At 46.1% G+C, this 24,769-nt stretch overlaps 1 protein-coding gene across 1 annotated transcript in view; it reads left to right on the top strand.

The window, feature by feature from the left end:
• LOC122130692 (myosin-IIIa-like) overlaps nt 1-24,769 on the top strand; it is a 36,326-nt gene that overhangs the window by 3,863 nt on the left and 7,694 nt on the right. The window contains 27 exon segments of the mRNA XM_042705420.1: nt 1,986-2,051; nt 3,064-3,219; nt 3,887-3,928; nt 5,514-5,613; nt 6,703-6,819; nt 7,097-7,127; nt 7,130-7,200; nt 7,460-7,543; nt 8,097-8,299; nt 9,327-9,425; nt 9,546-9,660; nt 10,931-11,057; nt 12,118-12,328; nt 13,284-13,431; nt 15,490-15,643; nt 16,057-16,145; nt 16,309-16,438; nt 18,058-18,140; nt 18,338-18,376; nt 20,071-20,088; nt 20,674-20,751; nt 21,163-21,368; nt 21,571-21,682; nt 21,822-21,984; nt 22,819-22,905; nt 23,003-23,126; nt 23,382-24,648. Of these exon segments, the coding sequence (XP_042561354.1) occupies nt 1,986-2,051; nt 3,064-3,219; nt 3,887-3,928; nt 5,514-5,613; nt 6,703-6,819; nt 7,097-7,127; nt 7,130-7,200; nt 7,460-7,543; nt 8,097-8,299; nt 9,327-9,425; nt 9,546-9,660; nt 10,931-11,057; nt 12,118-12,328; nt 13,284-13,431; nt 15,490-15,643; nt 16,057-16,145; nt 16,309-16,438; nt 18,058-18,140; nt 18,338-18,376; nt 20,071-20,088; nt 20,674-20,751; nt 21,163-21,368; nt 21,571-21,682; nt 21,822-21,984; nt 22,819-22,905; nt 23,003-23,126; nt 23,382-24,648 (4,120 nt within the window).

Below are 24,769 nucleotides of genomic sequence, written 5' to 3'. Positions count from 1 at the left end.
CACACACACACACACACACACACAAACACACACAAACACACACAGATACATGCAGATATATAGAAAATACAGAGAGTGCATGGACCCCAGAATGACAGACACAAACACAGCAGGGTTGTAAGCATGGTGACAGTCCAGTGCCGTCATCACTGTGCTGTGTGTAAGTCTTTGTGACTGATGGCCTGAATGCTGGAGGGGCTTCCTCTATGAGATGCTCCTATTTTTTATATCTCTCTCTCTCTCTCTCTCTCTTTCCTTTGGTCTCTCCCTTCCCCCCTCTGTTCCTCCTCTTCTTCCCACTATCACAAGACACACAAACACACACACACAAACACACACACACACGCACGCACACGCACACGCACACACGCACACACACACGAACATGAACATGCTACTCAGCAGTCAATCAACATCCCTTTCATTGACTGAAAGACAGAGCATAGAACTTGCCACTCAGTTTCTCCTCCTCATCCTCCTCCTTTCTCTCTCTCTGTCCATGTGAGGTCTGTGTGTGTCGTGTGTATACTGATGTGTGAAACGAGGACTGCTGAATAAGGCCACACACACACACACACACACACACACACACACACACACACACACACACACACAAACACACACACACACACACACACACATAAACATACTCACACCAGATAAAGACCCGTGTAACAGTTACCCATATGAAGGCAATCCACAGTGCAATTGATCATTGAAATTGATGTGACAATTCAGAATATCTGTGATTGATCTAGTAAGACAGTGCTACAGGATATTGGATAATGCCATACTGCCATTGAAATGGAGGTCAAATAACTGTCCCTGGGGCAAGACATGCGTGTATATAACTAGGCTTTGTTGTGCTTAGCTGTTATGGCAGGTCAGTGGTGGTGAACAGAAATGGGACAGATCCTGATTACAATGAGGAAGAGACTGCAGTGTAGGTCTCATATGAGCAGGATATTCAGAAAAGTATGCCTTGCTAAGCATATAGTCAAGGATGCTGCAGTGGGATGAGGTTTCACCCCTTTAATGCTGCATACAGAGAGAGAGATAGAAAGAGAGGGGGGTGGGGGATAAAGATGCTGGGCCAAGATGCTGTAACACAAATTGACCGTGTGATCTTTCTCTGTCTCCCTCTATATCTTTCTCTTTTCTGATTCTCTCTCCTTTTAAAATTCTGTCATGCAACATTTCAGCTTTAACTTAGTATTTTTCTGCGATGCCAAGCTCTGATAGTCTGGGTAATACTTAGTCTGTCCAACCTGATGATAAGGCAGAGGAAAACACACACACACACACACACACACCACACACACACACACACACACACACACACACACACACACACTTAAACCGTCTGTGTGTGTGTGGTGGGGGATGGCCCTGACGCTCTATGTCTGCTCTCTCTGGGCGGCGTGTGATAACAGGGTGATGTATGCCCCCCATTTGGGCAATTAATCGCTGTCAGACGGGGGCAGGAAAGTGAGGCCCAGATTTATTGTAGCGGCGGCGATCGCAACACAGCGAGCGAGCCACTCTCCCCCTCCTGAAGAGCACAGTGAAGTGGCCCGGGCTAAAAGGGCAGTAAATGAGGTCTAATTAGCCCGACTGCTACTCTGGTGCTGGGCGCATTGTGTCCGGAGAGAACTGTCATGTTTAAGTGGGAAGGATGTTGTTGAGTCCTTTGTGTTGGGGGGAGGGGGGGCTTTTCGATGTTCGTGATGGACAGTTGAGTTTTCCGTGGGGAGGGTTTTCCCATGTGTGTGTGACTGTATTTATGTATGAGTGTGTGAGAGACACAGAGAGAAAGAGAGTGTGTTTTTGTGCATGCTTTGGATATACATGACCCTCTTATGTTGAGAAGGCATGATTATCTTATCCTTCTATAAATCACCCATTTGCATGTGCTGCTGATTTGATTGGTCTGAGTTCCCCGCTCGTCTTATCTTTCCATTAATCAGTAGCGTTTCTCCCCACAGGAACCCGCCCCCAACCCTCCACCAGCCTGAGATCTGGTCCGCTGAGTTTAACAACTTCATCGGCAAGTGAGTACCACAGGGCGGAGTGTGTGTGTGTGTGGGCGTGTGTGTGGGTGGGGGAGAGAGAGTGATAAAGAGTGTGTAGCATTGGAAAGACAGAGCTTGAGAGCCAGAGTTTGTTGTGGTGTGCCCTCAGGGTGTGAGAGATGTGTGTGTGTGTGTGTGTGTGTGTGTGTGTGTGTGTGTGTGTGTGTGTGTGTGTGTGTGTGTGTGCTAAAACGTAAGTGGGAGTGAGAGTGAAAGAGTCAAGGGTGTATATGGGTATGAGATGCTCTTTGTATATGTTGTGATGTGTGATATCCTAAAGGTAGGTATTGGGTAGGCAAATGATATATAGGTGTGAGCAAGCCTACACGCACACACACACACACACACGCACACGCACACACACACGCACACGTGTTCCCAAAGGGAGGGTTTATAATCATAAGCGCGCACATGGCATTTGTCCAGACAGATAATTGAGTCAGATAATTGGGCCCATTAAGCATTCAATCAGTACAGTGGCCAGCATACAAAGCCTCCGAAATTACGATAATTGCGGCCATTACACCGTTACACCATATACTAGACTGAATAGATTAGAGATCCCTGTTTATGTATAGAAAACACCTCTCTGAATCCCCTGACTTCATTGGTCTTTCAAGTGCAGTAAACTAGCACTAGACAGGACATCACACTTTAAAGGTTTAGCACCTAAGTGTGCTCAGTCATTGGAGGGTTTCGGTTACTATGGGAACCAGCCATGTGGCATCTCCAGCTCAGGCAAGTGGCTCCTCATAGTTTTGGTTCTAGAACTATAACCTCTGTCTAGGTCTATATCATGCCGCCCTGGTGGTGGTACCGTACTATATCATTAAATGCAGGCCTTCGTTTGTCCACTGTACCAGAACAGGTAGAACAGAACTCAACCTGTGATGAAAGCTCATGCCTCAGTGTGTTACCCTTTTTAACATGTAAACGCGTGACACCGCATCCTGTGCTAATTCCCAAACGTGCTCCTCTCTCTCCCGTGCAGGTGTCTGATCAAAGACTTTGAGCTGCGCCCCAACGTGACCGACCTCCTGCAGCATGCCTTCATCAGGCAAGCCGTCGGACGGGAGAAGGTCATCCAGAAACAGCTGATGGAGCTCATCGACCTAAACCAACAGATGGGCAACATCGAGAAGACCAGGTAGAGCAAGGGAGACAGATAGGAAGAAAGGGGAAAAGAGTAAGAAGGGATATTGAGTGCGCTGAGAACCACTGGCTTACAGTGAGTGGACACGGCTGCAGTGGCCTACCTGTACTCCATTGGCTTACAGTGAGCGGACCCTGCTGAAGTGGCCTAACTGATCTCCTTTGCAAAGAGTCAGGGGCACTCTTAAGTCTGATACACCGAGTCTCTGCTACCCTAAGAGGACGTACTTGTGAGGACACTGATATTTAACACACTAACCCTCAGTGAGAGGAATTACATGTCATCCCCACAGAGAGGCTTATTCTCATGAGCTGTCCATGAGCTACTTTATATCACTGATGACGAAACTGTGCTGCTTATATCATCACATCCTCTGAGAGATTGTGTTCTTATGTCCACTAGTCTGCTGCTTATATTATCACATCCTCTCTGAGATTGTGTTATTGTGTCTGCTGTGCTTCTGACTGTAGATTATTGTGGAATGGGTGCTTCTTTTTTTCTTTTTCCTTTTCATTGTGTAAACTATGAGGCAGACAGCCAGACAGACACACAGACACACAGACCCCCACACACACACACACACTCACACATACACACCTGCAGAGGTATATCGATATCCTCCTGTGCCTGTAAAAAATTAACCTGATTTTTGTCATTTAAGCCAACACGGAAAGCCAGACAAAGATGCAGAGGGTAACGACAGGTATGGGATATTGACTGCAACAAGAACCACTAGAATATTAGAGGTCTACTTACTTCCACCAATCAGATCCCTAAACATAGATGTAGCCCCACCCCGGACCCAGTGTCTTCAGCCAATCCACTGATTGCAGTACTTGAATGAACATAGAACCATTTCCATGCTCCTGTGCTGTCTTCAACATTTGTATTTTGTGTATTCTTAGGGACATGTGTTTTATGTGTTTGTCAGACACATAAAGACAGTTTACTAATGTGTTCTTCAGTGATTAAAGCAGCATTATGGAGTTTTGGTCTAAAACTAGCGAGCTACCTACCCTACAAAAATAGGAATAAACCTTGCAAACACCACCAACAGCTCAGTGGGCACTGACAAAAGCTTGCTTACATTCGAACTGGCATGTTTTGGCCATAATGTTGGCTATGTCATGCTGTGAAGGCTTTCTTACATATTCGCAGGGTGTTCCAAATAATTTGAAGATATTGCCAAAAGCAAAAAGATACGTCAAAAAGTGCCACATTGTTGCGTAGTGTTGCGTTAATAATTGATTACAACACTCTACACACTACAACACTCACTCAGCTCGCTGTTGATAAGTGACACGGGTGTCACATATATCAAACCGTTTGTGTTGACAAACAGCAACGTTAATGAAAGATCGCTGTTTTTTGAGCCTTTTGCTTGACTGCTTTCATATTAACATGCCCAGCTCTGAATTATTCTCTAAACATCATGTAATAATAGTGACATCTCAACTCCTGTACTGTACTGTTAGATACACCTCCTTTTCCACAAGTGAATCAGTGAAGACTGACTGAGAGTGAGCCTTTTGAGTGGCCTCATCACACTCAAGGGACAACAAAAGTTCCAGAACGTTCTGTGTTCCTTCCCTAGTTCAGCAGGGCAGGCCAGGGCAGGGCAGAATAAACACCCTGACCCTGGCGTGAATGTGTTCGACCACTACTCTGCGGCCCGATGGGAAATATATTGACCTCTCTGTAAACAAAACACACCTTTTCATGTGCCGGGCCATGATGCCACCTGACCCGGGCCTTCCCTGTTCAGAGCCACTGAACTCAATAAGGACAGGAGGTGAAATTCTGTACATGTGATTGACAGAGAAAATGAGAAAATCTCTTCTAGAATGTAGGCAAATTCTTCACATGACTAATAATGATAACATTTTAGCAGCAGTTAAATACTGTTTCTGTTAACTACATCCTGGGAATCCCTTTCAGAAATGCCATGTCATCCCCTGTGTAGAGGCTCATCTTTCCCCTCGGTTAATGTAATTAGACTGAAAATACGAAGACACACACACTTTCATTCTGCACTCCTATTTTAATTGCAATGTTGATATTGCAATATCAATATCAAAAACTAATTGCAATGTGCACATAAAGTTAGTGTGTAGGGTGTCTTCGTTTTGTCTGTCCAAATTGATTTTTCACCCTTCACCCCTCAAACCCGTTGATATTCTCGTGTTTTGATTGTCCTTAATATAACAATGAAAAAAAAATGCAGGCAAAACACATTCACCTCTTCTCTCATTTCAGAATGAGTGTCATTCCCGCTCTCTGTGTTTCAGGCATGAGCGAATCCACACCAAGAAAAACAGCTGCGCAAAGTGCAACAATGAGGCGCACGGCTCCGTGGACGATTTGGCCACTATGGAGGTGCTGGATGAGGTAAAGGATTGTGGGATTGAAGGCGACCTGGGCGATCCCAGCAGGCCCACCGACGCGTCATCTATACATAGCCGTGGATTTCCAGGGCATTAGGGGGACTAGATGCTGTATTTAGTTCCATGCGTTGACAACAGCCTCACAAATCTCTTTCATGGTGCTGCTAATTATATATATGTGGATAATGTGAATTTCATGAAAACATGGGTCTTTCTCAGATAGCACATTGTTCTTGCTGTTCCATATATCCGAGTCTGTGTGAATTCTATAACTGCAGAAGGTACTCTATTTCCACTGAGAACTGACAACCTCCATATTTTGGGGGAATATAAATGGGTATTTTGGATCACTCTGGCAGCGTTTGTGTGTGTGTGTGTGTGTGTGTGTGTGTGTGTGTGTGTGTGTGTGTGTGTGTGTGTGTGTGTGTGTGTGTGTGTGTGTCACTCTGGCAGTGTTTGTGTGTGCAACACATTGCGGGGGATTCATCCAGGTTGTGTGGAGCCTCAGTTATCCGATACATGAGATACAAATCACCCGCTGCTACCTGCAGAAGTAGTTCTGAATGTACATCAGCCTAGTGTTTGTTTGTGTGCTTGATTTCAGTGTCCCTGGAGTGATGGATGAGGATGGAAAGTGTTTGTGTTATGTGTGTGTGCGTGTGCGTGTGCGTGTGCGTGTGTGTGTGTGTGTGTGTGTCTGTGCTTCTGTGTGTGTGTGTGTGCTTGCTTGTGTGTGGTTATAAACAGTGGAATATGTCATGTCGGTTTTCAGACAGAGGGAGATGCATGATGAAGTCTTCTGAAAAAAAGGAGCCAACATACAGTAGCTTTTCTCATTGCTGGCTTTCTGCCAGTTATTCAGTGAATATCTGCTCTATCTGAACTGTTGTACAAATAGACATTTTATAGACTCAGAAGGAGACAGTGTAGTGGAATCACATCTACTCATATTTAGATCATTATATATTTTTGGATATACGTACATAATACTCAAATGAACATTGGCATCCATAGATTGTAAAGTAGTTTTATGGCAAAGTGGTCTGTTGTGTGGGTTGTGTGGGTGTGTAATGATGTTATTGTTTGTGAACAGAATTCTGTAACGGAGCAGCTGCAGGTACGGTATGCTGCTGAGCAGATCTATACCTACGTGGGTGACATCCTCATCGCAGTCAATCCCTTTCGTGACATGGATATCTACACATCAGAGGTGTGTGTGTGTGTATGGGAGAGAGGGAGAGACCATGGCTGTCCTTGAAAGTGTATGTTAGTAGCCTATCTATATCTTAGAGCTCAGGTGTAGCAACGTTACGAATAAGAATACATCTAGTGTGATTAACGTTCCCTCCGCCCATGGTCTGCCTCCTCTGTGACAGCACACAAAGATGAACAAGAGGTGTGTGTGTGTGTGTGTGTGTGTGTGTGTGTGTGTGTGTGTGTGTGTGTGTGTGTGTGTGTGTGTGTGTGGTCTGCCTCCTCTGTGACAGCACACAAAGATGTACATAGGAGCCAAGCGCAGCGCAAACCCCCGCACATATTTGCTGTGGCAGACATCGCTTACCAATCCATGGTTTCATACAACTCCGACCAGGTAAATCCTGCCTTTGAAAATGTGTTTTGTGGTGTCAATTCCTGCTATATTCATCACACAGCATAGCAGCACATTTGTACTTTCAATTACTTTGCATACTTCCAGCATGTTAATGTAGCAATATGCATATTCATGTCAGTCATGTCAATGAGTGTTTCAGTGTGAGACCATACCAGTCTAAATGCATGTTGTTTGTGTTCTTCCGTGTTCAACAGCTGTATTGCATAACTCTCTCTCCTCTATGGCTTATGTGTTGCAGTGCATAGTGATTAGTGGAGAGAGTGGTGCTGGGAAGACGGAGAGTGCCCACCTGCTGGTGCAGCAGCTGACGGTGCTGGGCAAGGTAATACTGCCTCCGGCCATATCTCTGCTATCCTGTCAAACCCCTGTCAATTGCCAGTTTGTGTCAAAAGTGCTGTGTTTCTTTTTTTTTGGCGTGTGATAGAATCAAAAGAGACTCCAGAGTGGACTCCCCGACCATTTTTTTTCTCATTTAACCTTTCTGTCAGGCTGACAGGAAAGTCATTCCCATTGACAGATCAGTCTAGGCCTTGTCTCCCATCTCTGATTATGACAATGTGTTGGGTTAGGAGATTCAGACGGAGCCATTTCAAGTGACAGTGGCCATTTTGTAAAGTAATGAGAAATTAGCATTTGAAGGGCGCCTTTCTCTTCATTTGTGATTTCATTGGGTTGTGTGATTTAAAGGAATGGAAAATGTCTTTCATGATAAACTCATTAAACCTTGAATAATACGCTTGTGTGTATGTGCTGAATTGTAATCATCCAGTGCTTTGTATCTCTAACCTATCTGTAATCAGTACCATGTGCTTGCTATATTATTAAATTCAGTTCATTATTTCCAGTGCCATACAAATTATTTGGTTATGTTCCAGGCCAATAACCGCACGCTGCAGGAAAAGATCCTTTTGGTAAATAATCTTGTGGAGGCCTTCGGCAACGCCTGCACCGTTATCAACGACAACTCCAGCCGCTTCGGGAAGTACCTGGAGATGAAGTTTACCTGTGGTGGAACGGTGGTGGGGGCTCAGATCTCCGAGTATCTACTGGAGAAATCTCGCGTCATTCATCAGGCTTTGTAAGACATGTATAGATGTAATATATATACCCTTTCAGCAATGGGTGTTAGCTTAGCATTAGTGTTAGCTTAGCAAAGCTAGCGAGGGCAAGTATACCCATGAGGAAATGGGGCATGATCCTCAAACACATCCCCAGGGATCTCATATTAATTCCTGTGCTTAGCGTAGCCACAGATCAGAGACAATAAACATTTGAGCTCAAGACTGTGTTGTCTCTGTTCCCTCCCGGGGGGCTTCTGGCATTTACCACCCTGGCTGAAGTTAATCCAGCACCTCTCATGGCCTCTCATTGTGGGGAAGGGAGGGGAAGCAATGTGGGTCAAGGGGGATGAGATAAGGCTCCTGTCTTTGATCAAAGATTCTCACACAGAAGGTCACCCCTCGCACAGGGACACAAACACACACACACACACACACGCACACGCACACGCACACACACACACACACACACACACACGCACGCACACACACACACGCGCGCACACACCTAAGAGCTGAGCACTGTTTTGGTCTCCAGTGAGAAATCTGGAGCTGATTAAAGAGAAGAAGCCTTCTGCATTTTATTCAGGTTTAATCACTCCGCAGCCCAAAGGACATTGACCTTTCTGGAGAGTTAAAATGACTGCATTAAAGTCAGACAACGGAGTGTGTCCAGATGATTATCAGAGCTCTGTAGCCTCGGGGATAGTGCTGAAACAGGGGAAAATCTGCAAATCAGTGCAGGCGTTTGCTTTACAAAAAATAATGCCATTTATAAGCATTATGGAATTCAAGTCTGAAATTAGAGTTAACGCCTATCAGACCGAAGTGCTGTTCCTAAAAAAGCAACATAAATGAAGCAGTTCATTACTGAAGGAAATATGAATTTGTGATATCAGTTGGGTTGCTAACATAAAATTAAAACCATGTTTCTGGCAAAAAGCATAGGAACAACTGTTTTTTTTGTTTGGCATAGCAATCTCTTAACTAATCAATTCCTGTCCATTGTGTAAACATTAAAGAATGTTTTTTTTTGGTCTCACACAGTGGTGAGAGGAATTTCCACATTTTCTACTACATCTATGCTGGGCTGGCGGAGAGGAAGAAGCTTGCCCACTACAAGCTTTCTGAAAGCAAGACTCCCAAGTGGGTTATATTCACCCTCCCAGACACACTGTAATTGCCTCTGTGGTTTCACTGCATTTTAAACCACCCTCTGTTTCTTCTCCTTTTTTTTCTCTTTTGTCCTTTTTTCTTGTCCTCCAGATACCTTCACAGCGAGCACATTAAATTGGTACCTGACATCATGACCAGCGTCTTCTACAAGGAGCAGTTTGAGGCTGTGGAACAGTGCTTCAAAGTAATCGGATTCACCCTGGAGGTACAGCGACTTAAAGACTTAATTACTTATTAAAAAAGACAAAGACAAACCCACCAGTCCCACAGCTGCATCTGCTGTCTGGCCTGACCTTTGGACATGACATAAAAGCCAGGTGTCCTTCCCTTTGACAGAGTGAGGTTCCTGTGAAGTAGATAAAGGCTTATTGTCTGTGGGAATACAGTTCTTACTGTTCAAAAACATGCTCACATATGCACACATGCACACACACACACACACACACACACACACAAAATATACACACTTATACTCTTATTTCACAGCACATCAGGTCGCATGTGTTTTTGCTAAAGGGAGAGACAGCAGCCAAGCAATTACAAAAACAACTTTCACTGATCAGTGGATAGCAAAAGACTGAGTGCACCGACCAGGAAGTAAGGGTTAAGGCCACTCAGGCCTGCAGAAGCAGTGGGGTTCCTTCATCAGGAAGTAAGGGTTAAGGCCACTCAGGCCTGCAGAAGCAGTGGGGTTCCTTCATGGCCAGTAGGCAGAACATGGGACTCCCAGCCACAAGTGTGCGACTCACGCTTAGTGCTGACTCGCCGCCAGAGCTGTTGGCTGAATACGCAGCTCTGATCAGCTTAGTGGGTCATCTTAAGATGGCTGCCAACAATGGAGCATCTCCTCCGGTCAAGGTGCCAACAGCTCCTATCAGGTCGGGTGTGGTCAGTAATGGGCTGTTTGTGATCTTCACCACCATATAATATCCCACCACTGCTGCCACTGTTATTGTGAAATAATCATCATCATCATCTTTCTCATCATCATCAACACTGGCTGGTCGGTGAAATTGACTGCCATTTTGACCGATGCAATCAAGTGAGGATGAACGTGATTGGGGCATTTTTTGCAATCCTGCTGTCTGACCTGATGCCTGTTGGGAGGGCGGTGTGTGAGAAACAGTGCAGGCTTTTCGAGGGACCTGAGTACGCCACCCATGACTTTATGGGATGTGGCAGGTTATAGTCAGCACATGTAATCAGAGAGACAGTTATAGAGACATGTCAGTGGTGTTTGGCCGCACTGTAACATTTAGAAATCGTGCGCAGACCCAGCTGAGCTGACAGCAAGTGACACAATCATTTCTGTGGCTCTCAGATCAAATCAGCATACGTCCCATAATGCCAGTATGTCAGCAGTGGACATTCACATTCTTTTTCTTTCATGTCCTTGTATTTATGCTGCATGTGTATAATGTGTTTCTTTCTTTCTTTCTCTCTCTCTGTCTCTCTCTCTCTCTCCTGACTCACAGGAGCTAGGCAGCGTGTACAGCACCCTGGCAGCCATCTTGAACGCAGGTGACATTGAGTTTGCCTCTGTGGCCTCGGAGCACCAGACTGACAAGAGCAACATCTCTAACACGGCTGTGCTGGAGAACAGTGAGTGTCTTCCCCCCCTGCCTCTGTGCTGGAGAACAGTGAGTGTCTTCCCCCCCCTGCCTCTGTGCTGGAGAACAGTGAGTGTGTCCGCCCCCTGCCTCTGCCAGCGTGTACCGGGTGCTTATAAGGTCTGAGGCAGCATCCACTGCCTCCTCACACCTCACAACCAGTGACCTAGACTTGTTCACTGTGTTGCATAACCTGAGCGTGAGGACAGGCGTTGTATAAAACTGTCAGCGCAGCAGGCAGATTGTCATGTCTGCATAGGTGTGGTAGATGTGAAAGCAGATTGTCATGTCTGCATAGGTATGTTAGATGTCCGGGTCATTGTTTCCTGTACATAAAACATGCACTGCATGATCCTTTGGAGCACAAACTGGAAAGAAAATCTGCCATAAAAAACAATCATGCATTGTATTAAATGGTTGTGACAAAAAAAAAAAACACTACAGGACTAAATAGCATATTTGAGCTACATTTGCATTACATTTGTTCAATTAGTGTGGACTTACAGTACAGTTGACACAGATATGTTCATCAGTATGTCTGCTCCTTGAGTATCAAACCCATGACTTTGCTCTACCAGTTGATCTACAGGAAGAAACATTGAGCATTAGTTCATATGAGTGATGTTATGATGTTAGGAGCAATTATGCTAGTCGATGTGCAGTAGCATATATCTGTGCTCTTGGATTTTTTTGACATACAAACCCTTTAGACAATAGCGGCCTGGGTCAACTGCTTAAGAATAATTAGTATGTGTTTAGGTGTTTATACTTTATATGTAATGTGCTTGTGTGGCTGTGTTTGTATGTAATATTTATGTCTGCATGTGTGTTGATAGAAACCCCACACAAGTGTGAAACGTGACTTATACCTTACCATGACCTTTGTCTCAATCTGTTTGTATCCCTCACTGTCAAATTTCACAAAAAGTACTAATCAAAAGACAGCATGACATTTGTTCACATTTGTTTGTACATCTGTGTGTGTGTGTGTGTGTGTGTGTGTGTGTGTGTGTGTGTGTGTGTGTGTGTGTGTGTGTGTGTTCTGCCCACAGCCTCCTCGCTGCTACGCATCAGCGCAGACGAGCTGCAGGAGGCCCTGACGTCTCACTGCGTGGTGACGCGCGGTGAGACCATCGTGCGGTCCAACACCCCGGAGAAGGCGGCCGAGGTGCGCGACGCCATGGGCAAGGCACTGTACGGGCGTCTCTTCAGCTGGATCGTCAACCGCATCAACTCCCTGCTGAGGCCTGACAGTCAGCTGGGGTGAGAGATGGAGAGAGGAGAGAGAGAGAGAGAGGGGTGTGGCAGGAAAAGCAGAGAAAAACGAGGATGTGAAAAGGTGTCAGAAAGATGAAGTATGAAGTGGAAAAGAGGCACTGAAGGTGTAGAAAGGGTGTAGAGAGGGAGTAGAGAGGGTGTAGAGAAGGGAGTAGAAAGGCGAGTAGAGAGGGAGTAGAGAGGGTGTAGAGAGGGAGTAGAGAGGGTGTAGAGAGCGAATAGAGAGGGAGTAGAGAGGGAGTAGAGAGGGAGTAGAGAGGGAGTAGAGAGGGACATAAGAGGATAATGTGAGTGTGTTAAGTGTAGAGAGGAATGGAGTTATTCTGACAGAGCGCTCAGGATAGTTTTGCTTCCAAACTCCAGGGCCCAGTTGTAGGATCTAATAAAGATTCACACCAGAGTGGTGCGGGTGGGTGCCAGACTAATTGTATCATAATGTCTCATTACAAATGAGCCCGACCTTCTAGCGACTCCATCTGTCTTTCCCCTCTGTTTGCTGTTTTCACTGGCTTTCTGCTTTCTTGCTCACGCTCTCTCTCACTCTTTCTATCTCTCTCTCTCTCTTTGTCTTTATGTCTCTCGCCTTGTCTTCCTTTCTCATGCACACTCACACACACACACACACACACTCTCTCTCTCTACTTTGCTTCTCTTTCTTTCTTTCTCTCCTCTATCCTTTGATTGTTTCCTTTCCTCAGTCTTCTCTTCCTATTAATCTTCCTCTGTTTCTCTTTTCCCTGTACTCTCTACTCCTCTAATCTCCCCCAACCTCTCTCTCTATCTCTCCCTCTCCCTCTCTCCCTCCCAACCTCTCCCTCTATCTCTCCCTCTCTCCCTTTCTCCCTCTCCCTCTCTCTCCCTCTATCTCTCCCTCTCTCCCTTTCTCCCTCTCTCTCTCCCTCTCTCCCTCTCTCTCTCTCTCTCTCCCTCTCTCCCTCAGTGAGGAAGACAAAGGGCTGAACATTGGGATCCTGGACATCTTTGGCTTTGAGAACTTTAAGAAGAACTCCTTCGAGCAGCTCTGCATCAACATTGCCAACGAGCAGATCCAGTTCTACTTCAATCAGCACATATTCGCCTGGGAGCAGGTACTCACCGCCGATCCATCCCCCGCCTGAGACAGACCTGCCTCTTTGGATTATGAATAGAGTGTGAATTCATTAGTGGCTCAGGGGGACCATTTGTAAGTGTGTGGGTTTTTTGTACACCATCCCACCCCCGCACACACACACACTCACATCCACTTTGTCTTTATCTTCTTCCCCGCACTTCTCTTTAACCTTATTTCCATCTAAATGGTGACAACACTGGCCCATTTATCCTCCCAGTGTGTGAGCGTGTAGCAGGCAGCTTACAAAAGCAAAATATGCTCTGCTCCTTTTATTTGCCCAAGGAAGTGTGGTGCAGCTCTCTTCACCTCTGTCTCTGGGGGTGTGTGGGCATAGCCTTGGGCAAGTGAATGATGTGATGATGTACAGTGAATGCTGTAGTCGGCCCCCACAAAAGGCCACCATAAATCAGTCGCAACGAGGGTGAATGGGGAGGTCGGGACGCTTGTACCTCCACAGCGGGGGAACAATACTCCAGCAAGACCTCTTTAAGACAAACTCCTACTGCAATTTGGAAGCGTCTCATTTTGTATGAAACACTTTTCATTGTTCTCTGGCTTTTAATTAAGCGTCACATTCTGTATGGTATTTGCAGATACGTAGTAATGTTTACTAGTCTTTTTTTCTTGGTGGTTGGTGTTTATTTCATACGTTTTTGTTATTGGTGAAATGCAGTCCAGTGTGGTAAGCGAGCGTCTGAGCTTGATGTGACCTGAGTCTGAGTGTTTTTGGGAGCCTTTTGTTATGCCTCTGAGCCCCCAAGGCTCCTGTTTCCGCAGATGCAACTCTGCTGTCCAGAAAAAAAGAGGTCGTTGCAACACCGCACTGACTTTACCCAAGGCTACAAGTCCCATTCCACTCTAGAGATTAGATTTCTTGAATCTGTCTGTCTGTGTGTGTGTGTGTGTGTGTGTGTGTGTGTGTGTGTGTCCTTCCTATTCCTTTGGAGTCACCTGTCAGCACACGTGTAAACATATGTAAGCGTTAGTGTTTTTCCATCCAGATATCAGCATATATGTAGGCATGACCGCCACAAACATCAAAAAACAAACATAAGGTCGTTCCTGTGTTCGGTGACCTGGAGGGCACTGGAGGACATTAATACTTCAGTTCAGTCTGCAGTTGTATGCCTGTGTGCAGAGGGCAGTGGGGTTTGATCTGTTGTTTAGTTTGCCGGTGATGACTCACTGCGTCGGCCTTGCAGGCAGACTCTCTGATGTTATCGGGTTAGGTAAGCGGCCAGCAGGAAGCGGGAGGAAGCTTCGGGGGCTGCATCCCTTGTCCTGAGCTCTGCAGGTTATCCACGCTTTGAAGGGATTCGGACGCCACGCTTGGGAACAGGAGTATTGAAAAAAGAGTCTAAAGCCTGAGAGCTGGGCAGGGGCACTGGAGCAGATCCCTCAGATATTCAGACAGCCTTTATGTGTGCATTTGAGCAGTATGTTTACTTAATACTTTATGGTTTTTGTTCATTCAAATGTCTTCTACACAACTTTACTTCTAGCTACAACGTTTATCTGCTTGATAGATAATTTTTATTAAATGAGCAAAGTATTCCATTAGAACACCTAAACTTCATTCAGATTTGTGAGTAGAGAGCGCTGTGAGCTGTGAGCTGTGAGCTGTTCAGAGTTCTGAGAGTGGCGGAGAATATTAATCCCTTTGGCCACAGTTGACATTAGTCAGAGTCTTAAAATGGCAGAAAAAGACTGCAGAGCCGAGGGGAGTGCTCTGCACTGAGGAGAGTGTGCAGCACCTGCATGTTTTCCCACTTCCTCTGTCCCCCATTTCTGGCTGTGAGCTGTGTTAGCATCTGTGCTATGCTATACTTCTTATGCCACATTAGCAGGAAGTGAGAAACACACTAAACACTAAATGGCACAAAATAAATCAACTGACAAGGACAATTCGTGTTTTTGTACATTCAAATAAGAATAGAAACGTTAGCCATTAGCAATACAGGAAGTTAACCATCTCGCTAAACAAGAGCTGCATCACTCAACAAACCCATTTGCTCTCTCCTGTCACCCGTCACAGGATGAGTACCTGAACGAGGATGTGGACGCACGGGTCATCGAGTATGAGGACAACCGGCCGCTGCTGGACCTGTTCCTGCAGAAGCCCATGGGCATGCTTTCCCTATTGGACGAGGAGAGCCGCTTCCCCCAGGCCACGGACCAGACACTCGTGGGTAAGGGAGTCTGAAACAACATCAAGGGTGCAGATGATGGGGGTGAATATCTGGGTCATATAAACATGCTCACAGCAATGCGGTTACAACAGCAGGTAGCAGCAGCAGCACTGGCACTAGATGTCTGTCACCATAGCAATAGCGTGGGCACCATAACGGCTTTGTCACTATGGTGATTATTGTCGTTAAAGCTGCGTAATGATAGTTGGCAGTCTGTAATAAAATTGTCAGATGGCAGGGTGTGATATTGATGTTTGTACTAGTACACAAAAACATGCCTCATCCATGTATACCAAGACATGCACTCAGAATCGAACATATGCACAAACACTGAGGGAAAATAGTCTTTCATCTTTTGACTATAGTCAAAACAATATAAAAACATAGACATGTGTATCTGTTAATCAATACAGAAAAGTTTGAAGGCAATCTGAAGTCCAAGAACTTCTGGAGACCAAAGCGAGTAGACCTGGGGTTCGGCATCCACCACTATGCCGGCAAGGTACTTGTAGAGCTATTGAGTCACTCTTTGTCAGTTTTTCTTGAGGGAGTTAAAAATGTGATAATTCTTCCCTCATAAATGTCTTATGTAAACAAATGTAATTTTCTCTCTGTGTTCGTCATTCTAATCTCCCATCCCATCCCATACATGGTGGCTTGGCTAGGTGGTTTACAATGCAGGTGGTTTCCTGGCCAAAAACAGAGATGCTCTTCCTGCTGACATCGTCTTGCTGCTGAGGTCATCCGAAAATGACCTTATCCGCAGGTTGGTCACCCATCCACTCACCAAAACAGGTAACCTTTCAAGACCTTCGGCAGGCCTGAGGCTTTTCTTGGTTTTGTGTGTGGTGGCTATCCAGATTTATTTATCGAGATATTTCCTGTGGTGTTGAAGGATATTCAATTCAATTCAATTCAATTCAATTTTATTTATATAGCGCCATAACAATACAATTGTCTCAAGGCGCTTAGATAGATATCAGAGGGAGCTAACATCTTTAGCTTACTTGAGAATATATTTTTAGAAAGTGACACCTTTTTTGTCTTACAAGATATAGCTTGAAACAAGACAAGTCTGTGAGCATGTTTGTTAATTTACTTTGAGTATTCTTGAAATCTGACACGGTGAACATAACGGGAGACCTGTGATGTATAAATCCCTCCAATGTCATTTTCACCCTTAAGAAAGCGTTTGAAACTATTTGAACACTACTTAAAACTGAAATCAGTTGCTCTAATGGGTAATTACACTTGGGAACGGTGGCAAAGGCTCTTCTGTGAGTTCCCCCCTCAGACAGACACCAAACCAGTGCATATCCCTCTTTCAGTGTCATCCCCTCAGCAATTCGGCCATGCTTGTGTTGCCAAGAGCTGGCCCTTGCGGTGTGAGTACCCATCCCCGGCAGGTGCCGGCTTCCTACTAACACCGCGGTGCCACACGTCATGCATCAAGCAGAGTCGCATAATCACTTTTTAATGTGGCCTTAAGTGTGTTTAACATCCCTCCCGACCACGGCCCTGTGCACACTAACAGACTTCGATAATGCTGACGCTAATCGCTGGCAGATTTCTACAGCCTCCATCTTCCTCCCTGTCTCCACGACGTTACTGAAGGGAGCAGCTAGGCCCAGCTCTGGGACGCGAGTTAACAGTCCATGGGCCCTCCCTTAGATCCTGCCGCCACAGTCCATCACACTCCTCTCGAGTGCTCAAAGAGTCGCCTCATTGACGTTATTCTTTGACAGACGCTACGTGACAGTGTCACAGTGTGTAGCTCTCAGCGTCAGTAGTTGTGAATACAGTAGGAGCAGTCAGAACGGCATAATGTACACTTAATGTGAAGTAACGCCCTGTATGTACTGAACCTGTGCTTATAGTCATAATGTACACTTAATGTGAAGTAAGGCCCCGTAGGTACTGAACCTGTGCTTATAGTCATAATGTACACTTAATGTGAAGTAAAGCCCTGTATGTCCTGAACCTGTGCTTATAGTCCAGCACATTGTGAACCAATGGCCCTTTTGGAAGTCTGATTTAACTTGTATACGTCCCCTTTGAGCAAGTTCATGTTCAACATTGTGTTGAGAAGTTGTCTATGGAGGATTAGTATCACCAGCAGCTGCCATTTCTAATTATTTTCTCACCTGCTACGCATCCAAGATTCATGATGATTTTTAACTCCTTCCTCTGCGTAGTGTGTCTGATGCCAAATCGGTGCCTGAATGACCATTTTGTCTCTGTTCCCATTGTGTTGTAGCTCCTAATGAGCCCCAATCAGCTGTGTCTCTCTAGAGCTTTACCACTGTTGGGCCACCTGATTCTACCTGGCGAAATCAGAGAATGATTCATTATTAACGTCAGTCAATGAGTCCCTTGATGTGCTACTGTGATGACCACTTCTTTCTCCGTCTCAGGTAACCTGGCACACACCAAGGGCAAGACAATGGGCACACTGCGCAGCCAGCGTACCCCTCAACGCACCATCAACCTCGCCAAGGTATGTTGCCCCTGCTAGACCTCAAACATCTCGGCCAGTTTTTTGTTTTTGTTTAGAGGTATTGTTACTCTCTAGCTCCTTTTTTTCAGCTACCCCTGTAGATGTAGCTGTAGATCGTTCGTCTCTTGCACAGTTTCCAGCTTTAACTCATCTTAAAAGCTTCATTCTATCTTTCCTCTTCCTTTCTTCTCTCCAAGATGGGGATGCTTTCTTTTTTCAGTTTCTCCGCCAGTGAGGTAACAGGGCGTTCTTTCCTCTGTGCAAGTTTTCGCCAAATTTTCCCATTCACCGTAGAAACATACACGTACACACACACACATACACATGCACAATGTCCATTCAGTCACCTCACATACTCTCAGCCACTCCAATACAAGCATGCATATCCACACACACACACACACACACACACACACACACACACACACACACACAAGTTACATAGCTATAGCCCCTGGCCCTTTCCCCATATCCAATCAGATCTTTGTGGCCATACACGCATATATGTGTCTGTCTGTGGATGTGAGCATATGGCTTTTAGTAGTTCTGTATTTCTTTTATATTAGTAGCAGATCAAACATCATCATTTGTGTTTTGATATCTGAAAGAATAGTATGTAAAGTGCATTTAGTGCTGGTTCAGAAAAGTGTGTGCAAAAGTATGGCAAGACATTTTAATGGAATATTGCCACTTACTCTCCTTTATCTACAGTTCTTGAGTCAAAGAAAATGACATGACAAAACTAATTTTAAGCAGTAATAAAAGTAAAGTTTTTTTTCCATTTATGAAAGCAACTTAAATGTAGTTTAAACCAAAGATAATAGGTCACCATCAATCAGTCCATGAACCAGCACTAAAGAATGGCCTCCTGTGTTTTATGGTGATGGGCACATTTGCATTCATCTGCAGTGTGCCGTTACCCTTTCAGTCGGAACATTCGCATCAAAAGAATCCAGCTGGCCCACAGTAAGACCAACATTGATTACCGTTAGAGGCAGACTAGAGACAGGGCAGTAAAGTGCCCCAACACTGATTACGGTTAGAGGCAGACTAGAGACCGGGCCTTAAAGTGCCCCAACATTGATTACCGTTAGAGGCAGACTAGAGACATGGCCTTAAAGTGCCCCACCACTGATTACGGTTAGAGCCAGACTAGAGAGAGGGCCTTAAAGTGCCCCAACACTGATTACGGTTAGAGCCAGACTAGAGAGAGGGCCTTAAAGTGCCCCACCACTGATTACGGTTAGAGGCAGACTAGAGACAGGGCAGTAAAGTGCCCCACGTTCCCTTTCTTTTACCGTTGTTAAATCAGCCCAGATATGTATACAAAAATTATGAAATAACCTACATGCAACATATGTAACATCTCAAGGTTCATTTTACCATAGTGCTGATTAGCATATATATTTATACTGTTAATGAGTCTCTGTTGTATAGTTGTGCAGATGAGAAGGCAGGCTGCCTGTCAGTTATGTTATGTCCAGGTGGGCAGATGCATGTCTGTCTTTCAGGAACTCTGATGAGGTCTAATGTATCATTACTGGACTAATGACTCGGCTCATTCTGTCATGCATCCCTATTAGGCTGTAGAATAGCTTGGGGATCTCTGTTACAAGTGAGGCTCAGACTTTTTTTTCACACAATGCCACGATAGACACAAAGGATTGTGGGGGGGAAAAAAAGCTCCAGCCTTCATTTAGTGGTTCATTAGTTGGGTGATGCTCTATTTAAAGCCTCTGTGTCTTCCATTGCCAGAGATTCAGCTCACTCGCATGTGACAGGAGGGCGTTGGCATTTTATTAAGTGTACCTCATAGATGCACTGTGGGCTTTAAATTGGGCTTGACCTTTTGTGGAAAATGTTTGCGTGTTGACCGGCTGGAAGTCGCAGTGGTGTTTTCACAGAGTGTTCTCTTCTTTTTGCATGCCAGTCTGACGCTCGTCCTGAGGTCATTATCCATTATTTCTCTGCCTGTGCTCATTGTGTGCGTTTACATGCCTGTTGTGTCTATGCATCTCTCTTGCAGCCGCGCTGTTGGAAATTAACGCTCAGCCCCGAAAATGTAAACACGCTTGCCTTGCCCACCGTACATTTTCAAATGGTGATTGAGGATATGCACTATGATTTGTTTTTTATGTGTCTTGTTCCTCTTTCTTTTAAAAAAAGAACCTCGTCTTTAAAAAAAAAAAAAAAAAGAACAGCACCTATCTCTTCTTCCTCTGGTTCGTCCTCTATTTTTAAGAGCCTAACTAAATTCTTAATTGCAACACAAAGACTCTCCCAGGCTCAGCCTCTCTCAGGCTCAGCCTCTCTCATCTGTTCCCTGGTGTGGCACAGACTAATGACAGAAAAGGCCACCTTAGAATAGACTAGTAGAATATCATTCCCATTATGTATGTCATGTGTCCTTCAGACTACTGAGTGTGTGTGTGTGTGTGTGTGTGTGTGTGTGTCTGTGCACGTGTGTGTGTGTATGTGTCTGTGTGTCTGTGTGTCTGTGCACGTGTGTGTGTGTGTGTTTTTGTGTGTGTAGGGGGAAGGTGGTGATACTACTCGTCACCCCAGAGAGACAACCAACATGAGGACGCAAACAGTGGCCTCGTACTTCAGAGTAAGAGGGATCTTTTACCATGATATTCCAGAGATAGATGTGCTTGACTGTAAACAAGGCCTGTTCAGTCTTATCTACAACCAGGCAGGACCATGTTCTACTCCACTCTGCTAATTGATTGTATTGATCTGCGTCAGTTTTCAAATCTAGAACAGATTTGTCCACGGTGACGGCTACACTGTGATGCAATCTCTGCCCAGCGTTTGTCTTCCTATGTCATTTGCAAAGTACTTAAAGAGAACGAAATACTTAGGGAAACTACTTGAGGGAAATACTATGGTTTCACTCTCCCTTTAAAGCATCATCTAATGCTAGACTGCGGTCAATCCTTGTTACACAGACCAGTTCACACATCATAGTTAGTGTCAGTAGCAACTGTGTTCCAGTCTTTGCACTGCTGTCGATTTCCAGTACTCCTTAATGGACCTGCTGTCCAAGATGGTGGCTGGCCAGCCACACTTTGTGCGCTGCATTAAGCCCAACAACGACCGCCAGGCCAGCAAGTTTGATCGGGAGAAAGTTCTGATCCAGCTGCGCTACACCGGAATCCTGGAGACGGCCAAGATCCGCCGGCAGGGCTACTCCCACCGGATCGCCTTCGCCAACTTCATCCAGAGGTGAGGGAAGCTGCAGATGATAACCTACTAACAACACAACAGTTTCAAAGCACGCCACCAGTATGAGCATTGTTTTGTTTATTATATTGTTATTTATTTGCTGATAATTTGCATGACCATCTAATCCCTGAAATGATTACTGCCATGTTGTGTTGGACTTTTGGATATGTGCATGAAATGCTCTTTGGAATATTTTTTTCAGGTACTACATCCTGGCCTTCCGGGCCAACGAAGAGCCACCTCTCACTCCAGAGACTTGTGCCGCCATTTTGGAGAAAGCCAAGTTGGAGAACTGGGTCTTGGGTAAAACAAAGGTGAGCTCACTGTCAACAACGTCCCCATAACACCTTCACTCCAGTGACGCTTTAAGCACTGCCAGCTCCCTCTTTACTCATGGTGTGTGTTGTGTGTGTGTTGTGTGTGTGTGTGTGTGTGTGTGTGTGTCTCTGTCAGGTGTTCTTGAAATACTACCATGTGGAGCAGCTGAACCTGATGATGCGTCTGACCACTGAACGCATTGTGCTGGTACAGGCCTATGTGCGGGGCTGGCTGGGCGCCAAACGCTACAAGATGATCCTGGAAAAGAGGAATCAGAGTGCCATGGTCCTGCAGTCAGGTGAGGGGTCATGAGGGTCAAGAGAGCCAGCAGTCAGGTGAGGGGTCGAGGGGGTCAAGAGAGCCAGCAGTCAGGTGAGGGGTCGAGAGGGTCAAGAGAGCCAGCAGTCAGGTGAGGGGTCGAAAGAGCAAGCGGTCAGGTGAGGGGTCGAGAGAGCCAGCAGTCAGGTGAGGGGTCGAAAGGGCCAGCAGTCAGGTGAGGGGTCGAGAGAGCCACCAGTCAGGTGAGGGGTCGAGAGAGTCAAGAGAGCCAGCAGTCAGGTGAGGGGTCGAGAGGGTCAAGAGAGCCAGCAGTCAGGTGAGGGGTCGAAAGAGCAAGCAGTCAGATGAGGGGTCGAGAGAGCCAGCAGTCAGGTGAGGAGTCGAGAGAGCCAGCAGTCAGGTGAGGAGTCGAGAGGGTCAAGAGAGCCAGCAGTCAGGTGAGGGGTCGAGAGATCCAGCAGTCAGGTGAGGGGTCAAGAGGGTCAAGAGAGCCAGCAGTCAGGTGAGGGGTCAAGAGAGCCACCAGTCAGGTGAGGGGTCAAGAGAGCCAGCAGTCAGGTGAGGGGTCAAGAGGGTCAAGAGAGCGAGCAGTCAGGTGAGGGGTCGAGAGAGTCAAGAGAGTCAGCTGGCCAGACTGAGAGTCATGTGATTTAGTCATGTGATTTAGTCATGTGACTACACTGAGGGCAGGATCATAGGACTCCACGGATGATTACAGTGAATATAACTTTGCCCTTGTCTCTGTATCACTCTAATTGTCTTTTCTTAATTGTTTCACATGAAGAATGTGTGCTCTGTGTTGTGTCCTCTCTAACATGTGCACCTGTCTGCTCATACCTGCCTCCCACTTTAGCCTACAGAGGACAAAAAGTACGGAAACAGGTTTCAGACGACAAAAGCAAAGCCAAGTTTGAGGCCTGCATCATTCGGTTTCAAGCAAGTAGGTTCCTTTGTAACTTTAGTTTTTATAATGGTCATTCAATGTTTTTTACCCATCTGTGTTACCATATTGTTGCATTAACCTACTGCTTTTCTAGTCTGCAGAGGGTATCTTGCCAGAAAAATGTGTAAGGCATTACTGGATGAGAAGAATAAAGCTGCTGCCAAAATCCAAGCTCACTACAGGGGCCACAGAGAGAGGAAGAGTTTCAAAAAGAGGAAGTGAGTTTCTGGCTCAGGAGAGCTTCATTTTCTCCCTCGTTGTTTGCCTGGTGTGAGACAGTTCTGAGACAGACAAATTGGTAAAGCCAGACTTAAATGGGTACATGAGTTCCAAGCAGTGCTGCAAAACGGCCAGTTTTCCCTTCAGCAGTTACCATCATGCCAGTGTGTTTAGAATGCTATAAAATGAACGTTCTACACAACATGTTGTTGATTGGTGCCAGTCATTATCCACCTACTGTTGTTCATCCCCAGAGAGGCCATGGAGCAGGAAAGGGCCAGTGAGGACGAGGAGATCACACCGACCCAAACTCCTGTCCCCATGGAAGAGGACCTTATCCTGGCAGAGGAAGCTGCGATGGCTACAGAATCGGGCCCGGCTTGTGGGTCTGGAGGGGCCGACGGTGGAACAACTGAAGAGGAGGATGAAACTAAGGCTGCCGTCTGTCTCCAGAGCAACTTTAGGGGCCACAAAGAGAGGAAGAAGTACAAGGAGCGCAGGAAGACCTTGGCTGGGCAAGAGTTGGCCATGAACCCTGAACCCTGCTCCACAGACGATTATGAACCAGAGCTTGTTGCCATGCAAGAGGAAGAGGAACAGATCGAGCAAGCTGAACCCGAAGGGGAGAACCAGGAAGGAGTTGAGGGAGAACCAGACCCGGAACAGGAAGCCAAGGCCGCCACGGTCCTCCAGAGTAACTTCAGAGGGCACAAGGAACGGCAGCGTCTGGAGAAAGAGGGGAAGATTCCGAAGAAAGGGAAGGGTGTCCCCGAGGAGCATGAAGAGCCTTTCCCTGAGCCTCCCCCAGTGGACGAAGCCACAGAGTTACAGGAGGCATGTGAGGAGGTCATTGTTGAGCAGGAGCAAGATGCAGCCGAGGGCACAGGGGAGGAGGATGAAGAGAGGGCCGCCACGGTTCTCCAGAGCAACTTCAGGGGCCACAAGGAGCGCAAGAAGCTGCAGGAAGAAGGTAAGATACCCAATAAAAAGGAGAAGACGACGTGTGAGCCGTCACCAGAGCCTTTAGCTGAGGAACCCCTGCCAGATCCAACACAGCCTGCTTCTGAACCAAAAACTGAGTCAGAACTTGAGGTAGAACTAGAGACTGAATGTGTGCGTGAATCAGGGCAGGAGCCAGATGTAGAACAGCCTTGTTCGAGCCAGCCAGACATTGACGAAGAAAAGGCAGCCACTGTCCTCCAAAGCAATTTCCGAGGACACAGAGAGAGGAAGAAGCTCAAGGAGAAGAGAGGAGAAACACAACAAGAAAAGGGATGTGAAACGAACATGGAGGAGGAGGAGGAGAATACAGAAGAATGTGAAGAGGTTGAGGGAGAGGTTCTGGAGATCACTGATATCCATGTAGAGCACCGCACATGCGTGTCACAGCAGGATGAGCTCCATGAGGAAGAACAGGCTGCCGTAAAAATCCAGAGCACCTTCAGGGGCCACAAGGACAGGAAGAATCTAAAGGCTGCCACCGAGAGAGAGGCAGAGGAACTGGAGGACTTCTCCACACAGGTAACTTTACATGAACCTATAGTATTCCAAACCAGATTACATATTTTAAACCCAAATTTGGGTGATTACAGATACGGAAATACTCTTGCATGGGCATTACCGTTCAAGGTCATGGATGGAG

Source organism: Clupea harengus, unplaced genomic scaffold (assembly GCF_900700415.2).
Source record: "Clupea harengus unplaced genomic scaffold, Ch_v2.0.2, whole genome shotgun sequence".
In the NCBI taxonomy this organism is placed as follows: Eukaryota; Metazoa; Chordata; class Actinopteri; order Clupeiformes; family Clupeidae; genus Clupea; species Clupea harengus.
The sequence above is the reverse complement of the archived record's forward strand: the minus strand, read 5'-3'. Positions and strand labels throughout refer to the sequence as shown.